This window comes from Odontomachus brunneus, unplaced genomic scaffold (assembly GCF_010583005.1).
Source record: "Odontomachus brunneus isolate Ranch 3 - 2012 unplaced genomic scaffold, Obru_v1 Obru_scaffold_310, whole genome shotgun sequence".
Classification (NCBI taxonomy): Eukaryota; Metazoa; Arthropoda; class Insecta; order Hymenoptera; family Formicidae; genus Odontomachus; species Odontomachus brunneus.
This window is the reverse complement of record NW_022639760.1, coordinates 42,881-57,474: the sequence shown is the minus strand read 5'-3', so window position 1 is coordinate 57,474 and position 14,594 is coordinate 42,881. Positions and strand designations below refer to the sequence as shown.

The 14,594-nt window shown below is 34.9% G+C and overlaps 1 protein-coding gene across 3 annotated transcripts in view; it reads left to right on the top strand.

Annotated features, from left to right (window-relative positions):
• Nucleotides 1-2,440: 2,440 nt before the first annotated feature.
• Nucleotides 2,441-14,594, top strand: part of LOC116853361 (DE-cadherin-like) — a 22,212-nt gene continuing 10,058 nt past the window's right edge. The window contains exons 1-5 of one of the 3 annotated variants that reach the window (XM_032834425.1): nucleotides 2,441-2,600; nucleotides 5,014-5,214; nucleotides 8,367-8,422; nucleotides 12,900-13,029; nucleotides 13,708-13,946. In XM_032834425.1, coding sequence (XP_032690316.1) covers nucleotides 5,130-5,214; nucleotides 8,367-8,422; nucleotides 12,900-13,029; nucleotides 13,708-13,946 — 510 coding nt within the window. In that variant the 5' untranslated portion in view covers nucleotides 2,441-2,600; nucleotides 5,014-5,129. The remainder of the gene's footprint in view (nucleotides 2,601-5,013; nucleotides 5,215-8,366; nucleotides 8,423-12,899; nucleotides 13,030-13,707; nucleotides 13,947-14,594) is intronic. The other 2 variants (XM_032834426.1, XM_032834427.1) reach the window with 2 other exon arrangements.

Here is a 14,594-nt window from a genome sequence, read left to right as displayed (position 1 = left end):
ATCACGAATCGAAAGTTAGTCGCAATACGAAATGGAAAATGCTTCAAAGTATGAAAAAATAATTTGTTGAAATAACTCGACTACAATAGTGCTATTTATCGAGACTCGTCCTACACAGTTTGAAAGTTTGAAACACTAAATTTCGAAAGATCGTCAGTGGACCATTTGAAAATGACCACATCGAAATGACGACTAAAACCTCTTGAATTTTTAACATCATCATTTGTATAACATTTGTAAAGGTCAAGGCTATTGGAGATTGTAACTTTTATTTTCATTTTTTAGTTAAAACGGATAAAAAATTATCATAGATATTTACGATAATTCGAAAAAACATGTTTCCAACAAAAGTTACTTTTCTTCGACGTAGCGTCATTATAGGGGATTCCCTTTGAAGAAAACGAAAGTTACCCAATTTTCGCCGAATGCAGCGCCATCTATCAGAAATAGAAAAAAAAGTTCAGACAAAAGTTACGTGTTTTTGGATGTAGAATCCGAATCTATAATAAAAAGTAGGGGTTCCCATTTAAGATTTCAAAGTTATCCCCCGCCCCATCCCCAGGGGGGGCGGGAGGTGGATAATTTTTGTGGGATTGAATTGCGCCCTCGAAACTATTGAGGGTTTATCTGGGACATTTTTATCGTACAATGCTCATTTTTCGAGATATTTAGCAGTCTCAAGTTAAAAAAAACACCCTGTATATATATATATATATATATATATATATATATATATATACAGGGTGAGGAAAAAGTATGGAAATTCTGAAAAATCTCAAAAAATATAAGTTTTATAAAAAAATGTTTCAAATGAAAGTTGTAGGATTCAAAAAGGTCTATTCAATAGTCTTATCAGTTTGACCCTGGCTGACGTCATTAAGATAAAGTCAAAGTCATCTTGAATTTTTTAAATAGAACACCCCTTATATTATTACATATTCTTATAGTTTATCTCGAGAACTTTCCAAAACACTATAATAAAATATTTTTTCGTAAAGAACTTTTCGAGTAATAACGCTTGAAATTTCCAGCACTTTGACATAGAATACAAAATATCTCGTAAAATATTCATCTTTCGATTATCTTGCCTTAATGCTTTTTTGCATAGAATAATGAGACAAATTAATTGGCTTAAAAAAACAAAAAATTTTTTACATAATAAATATAACAAAATTTTTTGTGCTTTTTTTAAGCTAGTTAATTTGTCTGATTATTCTATGCAAAAAAGCATTAAGGTAAGATAATTGAAACTTTTTCCTCACCCTTTATATATATATATATATATATATATATATATATATATATATATGCTTATTCATTTTGCACGTGGCCTATGCATTCCTTCATTTGAATAACGATGTTATCATACGGTTTAAAATCGACAATACAGTGTACCGGCGAACAATGGGAAAAAACTTCGAATCTTATTGTTCAAAATTGTTTAGAGAAATAAAATCTCAATTAATTTTAATAATTCTTGTTCGTGTTTACTCGGAAAGACATTAGCAACAAAACTATGTTCGTGAAATTTCAAAATTTTTTAATTTAATAATTTAAAATTATTAAATTAAAAAATTTTCAAATTCCGCGAACATAGTTTTGTTGCTAATGTTTTCCCGAGTAAGTACGAACAAGAATCATTAAAATTGGTTGAGATTCCGTTTTTCTAGACAATTTTGAACAGTAGGAGTCACTGTTTTCCCCATTGTGCGGCAGCGTGAAGACGCCGAGTACACGCTGACATGATACTGTGCACCGGTCGATATAATCGACTGTACCTTTGTTAATATTTGGAATATCACTTTCGGACCAAAAACTTTATATTCTTAAAACCTTAAGTTATCTATTTAAGCAAGAAAAGACATTTTTCGATATTTGGAAGGGCTCAGAGTGGACTAACCCCTTAATAAATAAAAAGGACATATGAACATATGAAAAATAATTAATTTCAAGTGTAAAATATACTTAATATTTAATATTTATCTTTGTTCCTAATAATTCTTCTACTGAGCGCCTTAGTTTATACTAACTTTCGTCTTTCCTTTCTTTTTCACTTACTTTTCCCAGCATTATATCCTTTTCTTTTTGATAACCGAGGGAAAATTCTACATAGAATACTTCCCCCCTCTGGGAAGGAAAAGAAACATGCCGGATTCTTATCAACTAAAGAATTCTCGGGGTGTCCCATCTTCGACCTTTTTGGGTAACACCTCGGGTATCGCTTCCACATTCCTTCCGGGGCGCCCCGCCCCCCCCCCCCATCGCAGCCAAGGTTCCCTACGCTAGGAGAATGTGAGGGGGGGAACGACGACTAACCGCTCCAGATAGTCCTTACAGAGGGCTGATTACCACGCGGCAAGGAAGACACCACTCCCGTCGCGCCACCCCGGTGGGGAATCGGAACGCAGCCCCGGTTCGCATGTGAGGGCAGTTTCCCCCACCTAGTTACGTAGTTGGTGGAGTTCCGTCCATAAATTTGTGCTCACCGAGTATTTAAAAGAGAGTCTACTCACCTAGTCTTGACGTGACAGCAGGTCAGAAGTGCCGTGAACAAACAGACAACTCAATTCTTGAAGTATATCAGAATCACATCCATTTAAGTAAGACAAACTCTACATTACAGCAACAAAGCCTCGAGTGCAATCTCCTTTTCTTACTACAATTGGCCACTCACTGCTCTGAGATCAGAGTTGCTTCAAAGAGCCGAAGTTCTTTGTTTATTTATTGTTAAGGGGGTATTCTAGTGTAAAGGCCTATTTTCAAGGCGATTTTTGAAAATTAACTTAAAGCAAATGGTTAAACCTATAGCGTAAATGTTTTGTACTAACATTTTATTATCTTTAAAAAAACATCTCAAATTTTGTTAAAGTTTTTTATTAAAAATTGAAGAAAATATAAGTGAACAAAACAGATCACGCGGTAAAATCGTTTTCCATTGGGCGAATTGATTGCCGTTATCATCGTCATCTGAAATAAACGAATTTGCTTTTATTTTGTTCTTTATGAATGTGGTTATCATCCGAACTACAAATAATTATGAATGTGGCTATCATCCGAACTGAAATAATTACAGCTATCGAAAGCACCATAGCTCGTTTCAAAATCGATTTTGCAGTTGGCGGCATCTCCTTGTAAGATGTGCAAAAGAACTTCGGATCTTCAATTAAACTCTGATCTCAAAGCAATTAAGGAGGTATTCTAGTATAACGGATCAAAAAACTCGATTTTTCTTTTTTTGCATATTTTTATAGTTTGGAGTCTTGAAAATATTCGTTAAATCGACCGACCTATAAAGAATCATTTTAATAAATTTCATCTTAATATCTTTATTTATTGATATTTATTGAATATACTGAATATTTATTGAATATATTGAATAGGATATTCGTAGAATATACTAAGCTCATGAGAGATGTTTTATTAAATTATCGAATGTTGTAAGTACATCTTCAAAGTAATCCCTTACGGAAAAGTAATACTGGAGCTCAGTATAATCGAATTTAGTAGTACTTTGAGTATCTTATGTCAGTATATTTAAGTACAGGAAAGTACTGAGATTTAAATATTCAAACTACTACTAAATTCGACCATAATGAGCTTCAGTACTATTTTTTTGTAAGGCATATGGCAGTGATTTGGAGGAATAAAGAAAGAAAAGGGAGAGAGAAGTAATACAAACGTTTAGTTATAGAAAATAAATGTACAATGCATAGATTATATTTTGAACATTTTGAAACATTTGTAAGATTGGCTGGACTACATTTATGGCAGTCAACCAATTTACTGTTTTATAGTAACTGTTTTATAATAACAGGGAAAATTTTATAAAGTATTTGGTCTGTTCCTTCTACCGGAACTTATTGCACTACTTCAAACAATATGCATACATATTGAAGCGTACATACATAGAAGATTCTTAAGCTTTAATGTGCGTACATTTATTGAACTAGTGTTACCAATTCAGTTGGAAATAACAGATTTGTGCTTTTTTCCAGAGCTATACGCTCATTGCATATCAAAGTCCGTCTACACAAGACGTAGGATACAGAACACACACGCGACGTACGACATGCAATGAGCGTATTACTATTCTGTGGTAAAGCTATATCTTGAATATTAATATATACCTACTTGATATATTGTTGTGTCCGCGTTACCGGAGATGCATCGATTTCGATGATTCCGGTTTAGAGAGATAAGCGAAGGGGCACGGTTAACAACGAGGAGTAAACAACAGCTGACGAAAAGTTAACAGCGAGCTGTAGTCGCAAGCGGACGTGTGTCGGTTGAATAGATATTGAGCTTGTTAAATTATATGCTGCTGTAAATAGTAAAACTTCTTGTTCTTTTACAAAGCGAGTTTGTTCATTTCTCTCGTATGCGATCGCGAGTGCAAGCGCCAGCGCAACAATATATTCTACCATACATAAAATTTACTATTAATGTACTCTAAATATTCTTTGAATATACTTGTAGTATATTATGGGATATTTTCAGTATGTACTAAAGAAGTCGAGACATACGAATGTTCTTAGTGCATTCTTAATAGAACATAGTATTTATCTTGAACATTCAGGGGATATACACAATCTATTTTTATGATATTCTCCGAATATTCTTAGGATTTACCTGTACTGTTAGGGTTCTTTGTTAGTTTTTTTTTTATAATTCTGAAATCAAAATTGAACAGAAACAGAAGCACATCAAAATTGATTATAACATATTTATTTTTAACATGTTGATCCAGGTTAGATTAAATTATAGTAAATCAATAAATAAAGAATAAAGGAAATATTTTGAGAGAAATCCCTGCACCTTTCAACGTCTACTCCTATAGAAAAGATCCATTTTACACAAGTTGTATACTAAAATTAAACTAAGTTTACAAATGTTTCGAAATGTTCAAAATATAATGCATTGTACATTTATTTTCTATAACTAAATTTTATACTAAAACAATCGTGTATTTTTAAGCCGCGCAGTTTCGTGTAATGCAGTACATTTCTCTCATAGATACATCGCTGCAACAGGTAAAGGCTCTCTTCAAAAAGAAAAAAAGACCATAATAAGGGAAGGAGATATCATTGTCGTCGTTGTCGTTATCGTCGCCGGGAACCGTCGCAACAAGGATGGGAAAATACGCTGCAGGGGCGAGGCCTCGATTACTTCTCGGTCTACCGTTTCTAGCCTGCGTGCTGCTCTACGGAACTCTCGGTAAGTGAAAAATATCTTTCTCGAGGTTATCTATACGCGCGTTCGTCGCGACGAGATGTCTGTGTTCTTCGGTGTACTTAAATCTGAATATGGCGCGTATGTGCTCGCGTGTTAGTGCACCGGCTTCAGATTGACAGAGGGAGGGGGGATGTGAGAATGTGGGGGAGGAAAGTTTTTATACTTAGGCTTCAAGCTATGTTTGTTGAAACGAACCTTCTTATCTATCTACCTACCTACTTAGGAAACACTCGAAACGCGCAAAACTGAGTTCGTGCTTGTGTGTGAATAGAATGTATAATTAATGTATGTTTAGAGTAGTAGTGTGTGTTTAGAGTTTCTAAAATTTACTGGAAACTCTTTGTATGCATTGAATCAAAACTTAAGTCCCCGTTCTGCGTGTGTGCGCATAGCGTTATTCGATACAACTATTTTTTATCTTACATGACTGCTTTCTTTCTTTCTTTCTTTATTCCTTTTGTATCCCTAAATTTTATCAAAATTCCTAATAGGATAATAGAACTTGCATGATATTAGATTCCGAAATTTTTCATTAGTTCTTCAAGTTTGACATCGTCTTCAGGGCCAACGTAGAACCAAAATTTCGCCTTAACTATAATCTCTTTTGTTTGACCGAGGATAGAGTGTGAGGGATATTACAAAGAGAGAGAGAGAGAGAGAGAGAGAGAGAGAGAGAGAGAGCTAGTCGATAATTCGTTTCAAGTTTCCCATTATCAAAGGAACTCGTGGCACATAGACACCATCGGTTGTGACACATCCGTAACCATTAACATTTCCAGCCGTTTTAAAAGGAGATAAAGTAAGGTCTACGTTTACCCAATTTGATACATATTAGATATATTATCACAAATATGTGAGTGCTCTTCACTCAGAAGTATCTGACACGACGTGTCGATATGAGTTATTTACGAGAAGAGAAATGATTGTATATCTCCAGTTCTTCTTACGTAAATATATAGAACGAACAAAAATGTTAGATAACAAAGAGTTCGGATAATCGGAACTCTAGTGTTATGCATGATACTTAGCCAGGGCCTATCCTTATCAATATTTGAACTATAATTGGACTGCGCAAAGATGAATTAACATTTCATAGAACGCGATTGTATTACCGGCGGATATTATCATTATTCTGAAATTATATCAGATAAATGTCCCAGTTAATGACAGTGTCCTACTTAGTGACACTTTGAAAATATTTTACATTACAAAATCTCAGTTTGACTTCATACCTCAATAATATTTTAAAATATTCTTCATACCTCAATAATATTTTAAAATATTCTGCTAGTCATTTATTATTTTTTGTAATAGTCTCATTGCAAAGTCTATCATAATTCAAATACCTCATAATTATAATATGAAGTATATTAACCTGTAAGCTTTATCATATGTTTCATGGCTGACCGTTTATAAGATAATGTGAATGACGAGCGTGATCAATTAATTTTTAATATTAATATTAATAACTTTGAGCATTCATGTTGGTTTGATGTATTAGGATAACTTTAAATAAATTATTAAAGATTATTGTGAACTGATAAGGAAATGAGTATGCTAGTAGGTTAATATTTTTGATTAAAATCTGGCTGTCACTAATTAATACACAAGAAGATAATGTCCCAACCACTGACAGGCCAGTATAAAATAATGTAAAGAATGTTAATTCTGTATTTTTTGGATGTATATGTAAAAATTCCTGGAGTTATTTTTATAGTTTTTTATTGATAAATACGTTCAAGTGCGTTTAACTTTTCTACAATGTAATATTTACGTTGACAAAACCTGACAAGGAAGAAATCAGGAATACAGGAATGACAACCGTCATTCTTTTGTATTATTCTTTTGTATCAATTATTGACATATTTTACTTATGTTTCTAGAATATTTGAAAATATTAATGCAAACTTATAGACATCAAATACAATCTAACAAATTAATTGGAATAAAAACAGTCAGACTTATTTCATTCAAAAAAAAGCTAAATAAAAAGCGATAATGGAACCTTCTCTCTATTTGGAACAAGTATATCACATAGTACCCGTTAATAACAGGGAACGTGTGTACACTGTCCCAGTCAGTGATACGATCTTTGACGAGTTATTAATTGAGACAACTTAAAACCGAAAGTGTCGTTAACTAAGACATATACATTGATTTCAATTTTTCAATTAAATTACTAAAAAAGTACGTTTGTATGTCAGAAATATATGTCTATAGCATAAATAAAAGTTCTATTTTTCACTTACAAGTAACAGATTTTTCATTAAAAATGACATAGTCATTTAATTTCGTGTTCACTTTTATGAAAAGTTAAGTATGTCACTAACTGGGACATTTACCTTAGGGATAAACGTTTACCTTTACCAGCTTCAAATGATTTCCGAATAACCTTGATGTTGACTTTGACCTTCAAGAAGGTCAATGCTATTGACCTTTATCGGTGGCCATTGTTCGTAAAAAAGTTATTAATAAAAACAGTTTTAGAAATTGAACGTAATTTTTGCACAGTATATATAGAAATATGGTAAACAGTACACGTACACGAGATATTAATGAAAACGATGCGACGGTAAAGAAAAATATTCAATTTTTACTTAAAAATTCTACATTAAAGTATGGATTGCAAAAAAATATGTAAATTATCGCAAAAATCATATGAATTTATTTAGACAATTCAATTGACAATAACTGTGCAAAAGTTGAAAGCATTTGGATTAAAATTATAAAAGTTCTGGTATCCACCAATTTTGAAAACGTCATTCTGAGAAAAATGCGTTTAAAGTTTCAAGTAAGGTTTCCTTGTTTATAAAATAATAATTTCGAGATTACCCTTTAGTTAGCAATATCAGGGTCATACAATAAGCCTTCTGCATCTACAGCATCCTCCTCGGCTTAATGACGAAGCGATTTTGCTACCGAAATAACTTCTTTCGCAACGTCTGACATCCTATTTTCGACAATGAAAAACCCCAGCACGAGTATTGTTCAGCCGGGAAAAACTCATGGTGCTCGTGGCAACAAGCCAAAGTCATCGATATCCCTCCGGAGTATCAACACAAACAACCCGTCTCAGAAGACGTATTCAATGACATCAAACCAGTTTATAAGACTATTTTTTCTTTATGTTACAGCGACTGCAAGGAGATTGAAGAACTCGATATGCTACTTTTCGGACAGGGACGAACTGGTGAGTGCTTCTCAATTAGTTCTTGATTCGATTTCTCATCCATCTCCCATCGCCGCGCCATCCCATTTACATTCCCTTCCTTCTGCCTTAGACATCAAGCCCGATTTTTTTTACCATCCCTAGTTTATGAGGATCCCAGAATAATCCTCGCATAAACCACCTTTCCAGCACTTAGATGATGAATTTGTCCCTCTCTCCCTCTCTCTCTCTCTCTCTCTCTCTCTCTCTCTCTCTCTCTCTCTCTCGCTTCTTTCTTTCCACGTCGCGCGAGCAGTTAAATATTTACCATGCCCGTCAGCAGCCGGTGTCTACATGACATCCGTGAACGAGCCTGAATTTGCCGCCACTCGTTATGAGGAAGGGGAGATGGGCTTGCGACGAGAACCGAAAATATCGTCGCGTACTCTTTCCCTTCACTTTCACCTTCACCACGTCCCCACAACCTTTCTAATCGAATCTTCAATTGATTGAACCGATCGCGCAGCGTTAGCTATGTATGTTCGCACTCTTCTGCTAACTATAATTCTCTGCACGCGCGAATTTTTCGTCCGTTCCTTTTATTTCCTCCGCATCGCATATTAACCCTAGGTATATACACTGGGATCTGCGAGACCCCAGACAAAGTTTGAAATTCTAGTATTAGTAGAGAGAATAGGCAAGGAGGATACGATCGTCGTGTAAAAAAAAATGTGAAGTCTCCTCTGTAAATAGTAACTATCGGAGCAATCAATTATTTATCGGTTTTGTGGTAATTCACCTAAAGTAAGCTCGGGGTCTCCCAGACTCCAATGTGTACTTTGTGCAACGTTTTTTGCAAGTAAGTATATTTTGTAATTAATTTTATTCGAATTCATAATGTAAATATATATTCTAAAAAATGTTGGATTGAATAAGTAATTTAAAAAAAAACTAATTTTTATTGGAAAACAGAAACACACGGACTAAACGACCAAAATGATACTGCCTTGTTGAGTGAATATTATTTGCCGCTTTTAAATTATTGAGGTTTTTTTTCTGTTTCTGTTTCTATTACATGCATTACAAGTTATTGAGTTTGTATTTTTTAACAAAAATTCTAACTCTTATACCTGTCTGCAAAACCGCCAGAAAATAGAAATATGAAAAATCGTCAATCTTGGAACCTTATAATTTTCATAATAATATTCCAATATTTAGACGATGATTTTTTTTCTTTGTACCTTGAAATATGCCCTTGTACCTTTCAAAATCTGAAAACTTTTTTCAGTTATCTCTACTACCAAAAAAGATATGCATTTTTCAAGCTATTACGGTAAAATGACATTTCCTTTGCATTTATGAGTATTTCTAATGTTTCAACACGTCTTTATTATGTGATACTTATTATGATTTAATCCTAATTCTTAATAAATATATGTATTTATTAGTCTATTAATAATGGAAAAAAAAGTCAAAATACGGTGATTCTTACCGAAGTTATAATAAAAAAGTAGTTGGGGTCCTTCAGATCCCAGTATTTCGCATCTACGTATGCGAAAAATAAATGTGTATATCTAGGGTTAAATCATGCATGTAGTAATGAAAACACGAGGCCAAGTAACGTCGAGGAGCGACGTGTTCACTGCGGCCACTGTCATGCATAAATAATCCGTCTCGTAGATCATAGATATCTCGTAGACATAGTATACATGAACTCCGAATGCCCTACGTTCTAATAGAGTGAAGCCAACATCTAGAAAAAGAGCGAGAATAGAGGGGCTATAGTTTTCTTTCTATTTTGTCACTTTTTTGTTGTGCGTGCATTACTCGTTTCCATAATATTATAGAGCGCAACAACACACCGACTAGACTGGCAAGTAAAAGTCTTAAATCTTACTGCACACTTTGTCTGTGCAGAAAGAGACAGAGAACAGAGGGGCGGTACATATTGGCTTCTCTTTTCTGACTGTATGCGAAGTCTATGTATATTATGTCTATGATCTCTTTCTACATGTTGGCTTCACTTTTCTGGCTGTATACGGGATCCATGTATACTACATCCATGTCATAGACGAGATCACTATACGCGAAATCACACGTGATTCGATGTATAGGTCGTTGTATGCGCCGTACATTCTCAACGACGCACAGTAGGATCAAAGCCTCGTTTGAGCGGACAAAACTTCTTCTTCGTCATATTCACGCTACTCTTCACTATCAAATAAGGTTTCAATGAATTTGTAATGCATCTCAAAATACTTTTCATCATTTAAACAATCTTAGCAACAATCTTAGTAACTTGCAGAAGAAAGGATTACTCAATATACAGATGTATGAAAAAGGTTTATACTGTAGTTGAAATTGTTTTCTTTTTGAATATGCGTATTTAAAATTATCATATCGTATTTCAAATTATTATTTTCAGTAAGTTTCATATTTTTTCAACAGTTTTGAGCTGAAAAAAATGTACAATAAGATATTATGTATAATAAGATATTTTTTAAAAAACTGACGAAACATATTGAGTTAAATGTAGTATAACATTCGATTATGAAAAAAAGTACCCAATACACATCGAATAACAGTAACATTATATCAATTATTGTAATTTTTTATTCAACGACATAAATGTTATAAGCTGAGCGCCACGTGTTTCTATAGAGAAAAACACATTTTTCTCAAAATGGAGCAAATATGAGCACAAGTGCTTTTACGTGGATACTCTTAGCTTATAATTCATGAAAAAAACTGAACGGGATCTCGTAGGGTTTTTTGTAGCTCTCCGAGAAGTTTATTATTTTAATACATACATCATAAGTACAGAAAAAAATTATTATTCCTTATATCTATTTAATAATTTTAATTATGTCACAATATTTCTAAAATAAAAAGGTTCAAAAAAACTAAAAAATATTACAATTTATCTATTTTTAACGTTTTCTAGGATCAGGAGACTAACATATTATTAATACGATTCATAAAACGTTTCAAAGTCTCTCACAATCACAAACATTACGCCTGGTTTTCTCAATATTCTAATTATTTGATGATTTATTGAATAACATGTGTTTTCATATATTTTGGATACTTCTCTATAATACTACAATAATTAGAAACTCTGGCAACAACTTTTACTTTTAAGGTTTTGTCCATTCAAACGGCGCTTTGTGCGGCGGAACACTTCACGGGGAGAAGTGCTTTGTCAGCAGTCCCTGAGGCTCGCTTACGAATCGCTCATAAATTGTTGACGTTACGCCGAAGTTCGCTCGCAGCGGAGCGTGGAATATTTAAAAACGCAAATTGCACACGGCGAGGTGACGACTAGACCTTGTGTATATATATATATATATGTACGTGTGTGTGTGTGTGTGTGTGTATCGACGCAAAAACGAAAGTATGTTCTGATTATTATACAAAAGTACAATATATATATATATATATATATATATATATATATATATAGGGTGTTCGGTAATTTTCATCAGAGTTGCGGTATAAAGATAGATTAGGTTAAAATGAGCAAAAAGTTTTGCGAAGAACTACACTCTAAGATTAGGTAAAACTAAATAAAAAATCCTCTATTATTTGGAAATAACCATATAGGTTTTTAATTAAAGGACATTAATATATTATCAATGGTGGGGGGGGGGCGCGATTATCTGCCAATCTTCTTTAATGAATAACTCAAAACTCCACGTATTCTTTGTAAAGTAGCAGAAAACCTTTTTGTTCAGTTTAACTTGACTTTAAAGGCCGGCAAGCGTTGCTATCACTAGTCTCATCTGCTATCGCACATAATCGTTCGCCAATTTTCTTTAATTAAATTACTTAAAATTTAACATGATTCTTCGAGAGATGGCAGAGGAATTTTTTGTTCAATTTGACGTAATCTATCTGTATACACTACGGCTCTGAGTTACCTTCCAAGAGATGCCTTATACAAAGAGAGGGAGAAGCGGGTCCATATATCATTCCGATATTCGTCAGACGCGACACTCCGGCAAGTGGCATTCGAACAAGATTTCGAGTTGCTTCGAGTTGCTGTTTTGTTAAGACCTATAATTGAACAGCGATGTTATTTGAGACTTAACTACCTGTACGCGAGTCTCTTCCGCCCCCCCCCCTTCCTCCCCCCTAACGGATGCGAAATTTAAGTTTCACGCGGTAACAGCAACAGTCGAGACTATAATATACTAATCCGTGCTTCAACGCGGTGCACCGTTCGTATTCTGTCGACATTTCACTCAGTGAGAAATGATTCGTCGATCAACGTCGTTTCAACGTCGATCGATGAGTCATTTCTCACTGGTTCAGCGATTAATCTCACCGACAGCTGTGACGATCTGTCGGCGAAAACCCTTTTCATTAATTGAATGTTATTACCACGTTATAACGGCCGTCGCTCCGGAGCGAAGTGCCAAGTTTATCGATTAATCCTCAAGATATCTTTCGCTCGCTATCTTTTCCTCCCGAGCCGAGTAACATTCTCGCTAATCGTCCATTTCTCTTACGCTTTCAGTTCATTCACAACCACAGGCCGGTGTTCACTAATTGCGCGAAATACGCGCCATTGGTGGAGGAGGGAGCGCAGATCGGCACCTATGTATTTCAGGTGCACGCCGAGGACCCGGACCCGCCGGAAAATGGAGGTATCGTATCACCAACCACAAATTCCGCTCTAAGTCCACTTAAACCGTTCCAAGTTCTGATGAAACCAGAAATCTATTAACTCGAACAAAATCTTGGTAACTTCAACCGGACTTTTCTGGCCCATTCATATTTCACCAGACACTCGGTTAATTCACAAGCAAATTTTCTTTCCCATGTACAAATTATTTGTGAAACTTCCTTGCGAAGCATGTGTGCAACAAAGGAGAAGAAATTAGTCATACACACACGAGATGCAAATTGCAGCCTCTTAATGACTCTCGAGATATCACGACGTCGCATTCGTCGTCGGGATTAACGAGAGAAGCGGAGCGCGCACTGTTGCTCGATGAAGCTTATTTTTATTAATTGGATTCCATTGTTTCCGATACGTTTTCGAAGAGTCGCCTCGAGAATAGAACGAGATTTAATAACCAGATCGATAACGAGATTAGAAACAGAGAGAAGTCGAAAATAGACGGTCAAACGGGAATATCCTACTTGCTACGTTATTAGCTGATGAGAGATATACTCTCTCACACAAATTGACTCATACTCAAATGGACTCTCCATTTTCGTGTGCACGTGGTAAAAAGCGAGGCAGCGAGGACCCAGTGACGACAGTGTGGGTCGTTAATCCGCGTCGTCTGCTTGATCGCCTTTTTTCTGGCTTGCTGCAGGTACCGTCACGTACAAATTCTTATCTCCGCCTCCAGAGCGGTTGAAATTCAAGATCAATAATATAACCGGCGAGATCACGACGACCGAGTACATGGACAGGGATGAGCCTTTCAGAGAGAGGGAGTTCTATCTCACGGTACTCGCCACCGACAACGGCAAGCCGGAGCTGCACAACATATGCAGATTTAAGGTTACCATCACAGACATCAACGACAATGAACCCATCTTCGACAAAGTGGTACGTAACTCATTTAAGGGGGGAACCTCCTTTACACGGTCGAAAAATATATGATTTTCACGAATTTTTTTTCTCGGGTATAATAACTTGAAACGTTTTGAAATTTTTATCACAATTTAATACACAATCAAAAAGTACACAGGAATTTTTTCAAAAAAAAAAAAGATGTTTACTATAAAAACGGACGCCATATTAATATCGCTTCGCTTATGGAGTGTCTCCGCTGTGTACATACACTGTAGCGTCCTTAAGGGGGGAAATCCAATTAGAACGAGGAAAAATAAGCTATTTTCAAGAATTTTTTTGTAGGAGAAAGAATTTTTCTATATTTTTCAAACTTAAACATTTATTTATATATGTTTTGGACTGTCCATACGTATTTTTTTTTTCCAAAAATATTTAAAAATGGCGGACATATGAAGCATCCCATTTGGCAGGTACGCGTGCGAGTTGCTCAGCTGCTGGACAAATGGCGTCCGTGATATTGATCCTATAACAGGCAGCGAAAAAATTCTTATTATTTATACCCATAATTCGTAATTGAACCTAAAAAAATTGAAAAAAGTCAAAAATTTTGAATATGAAACGCTTATGAAAATAAATTTCCATTTTTTGACGTTTTCTCTGCACAATTTTTGCAATAAATAA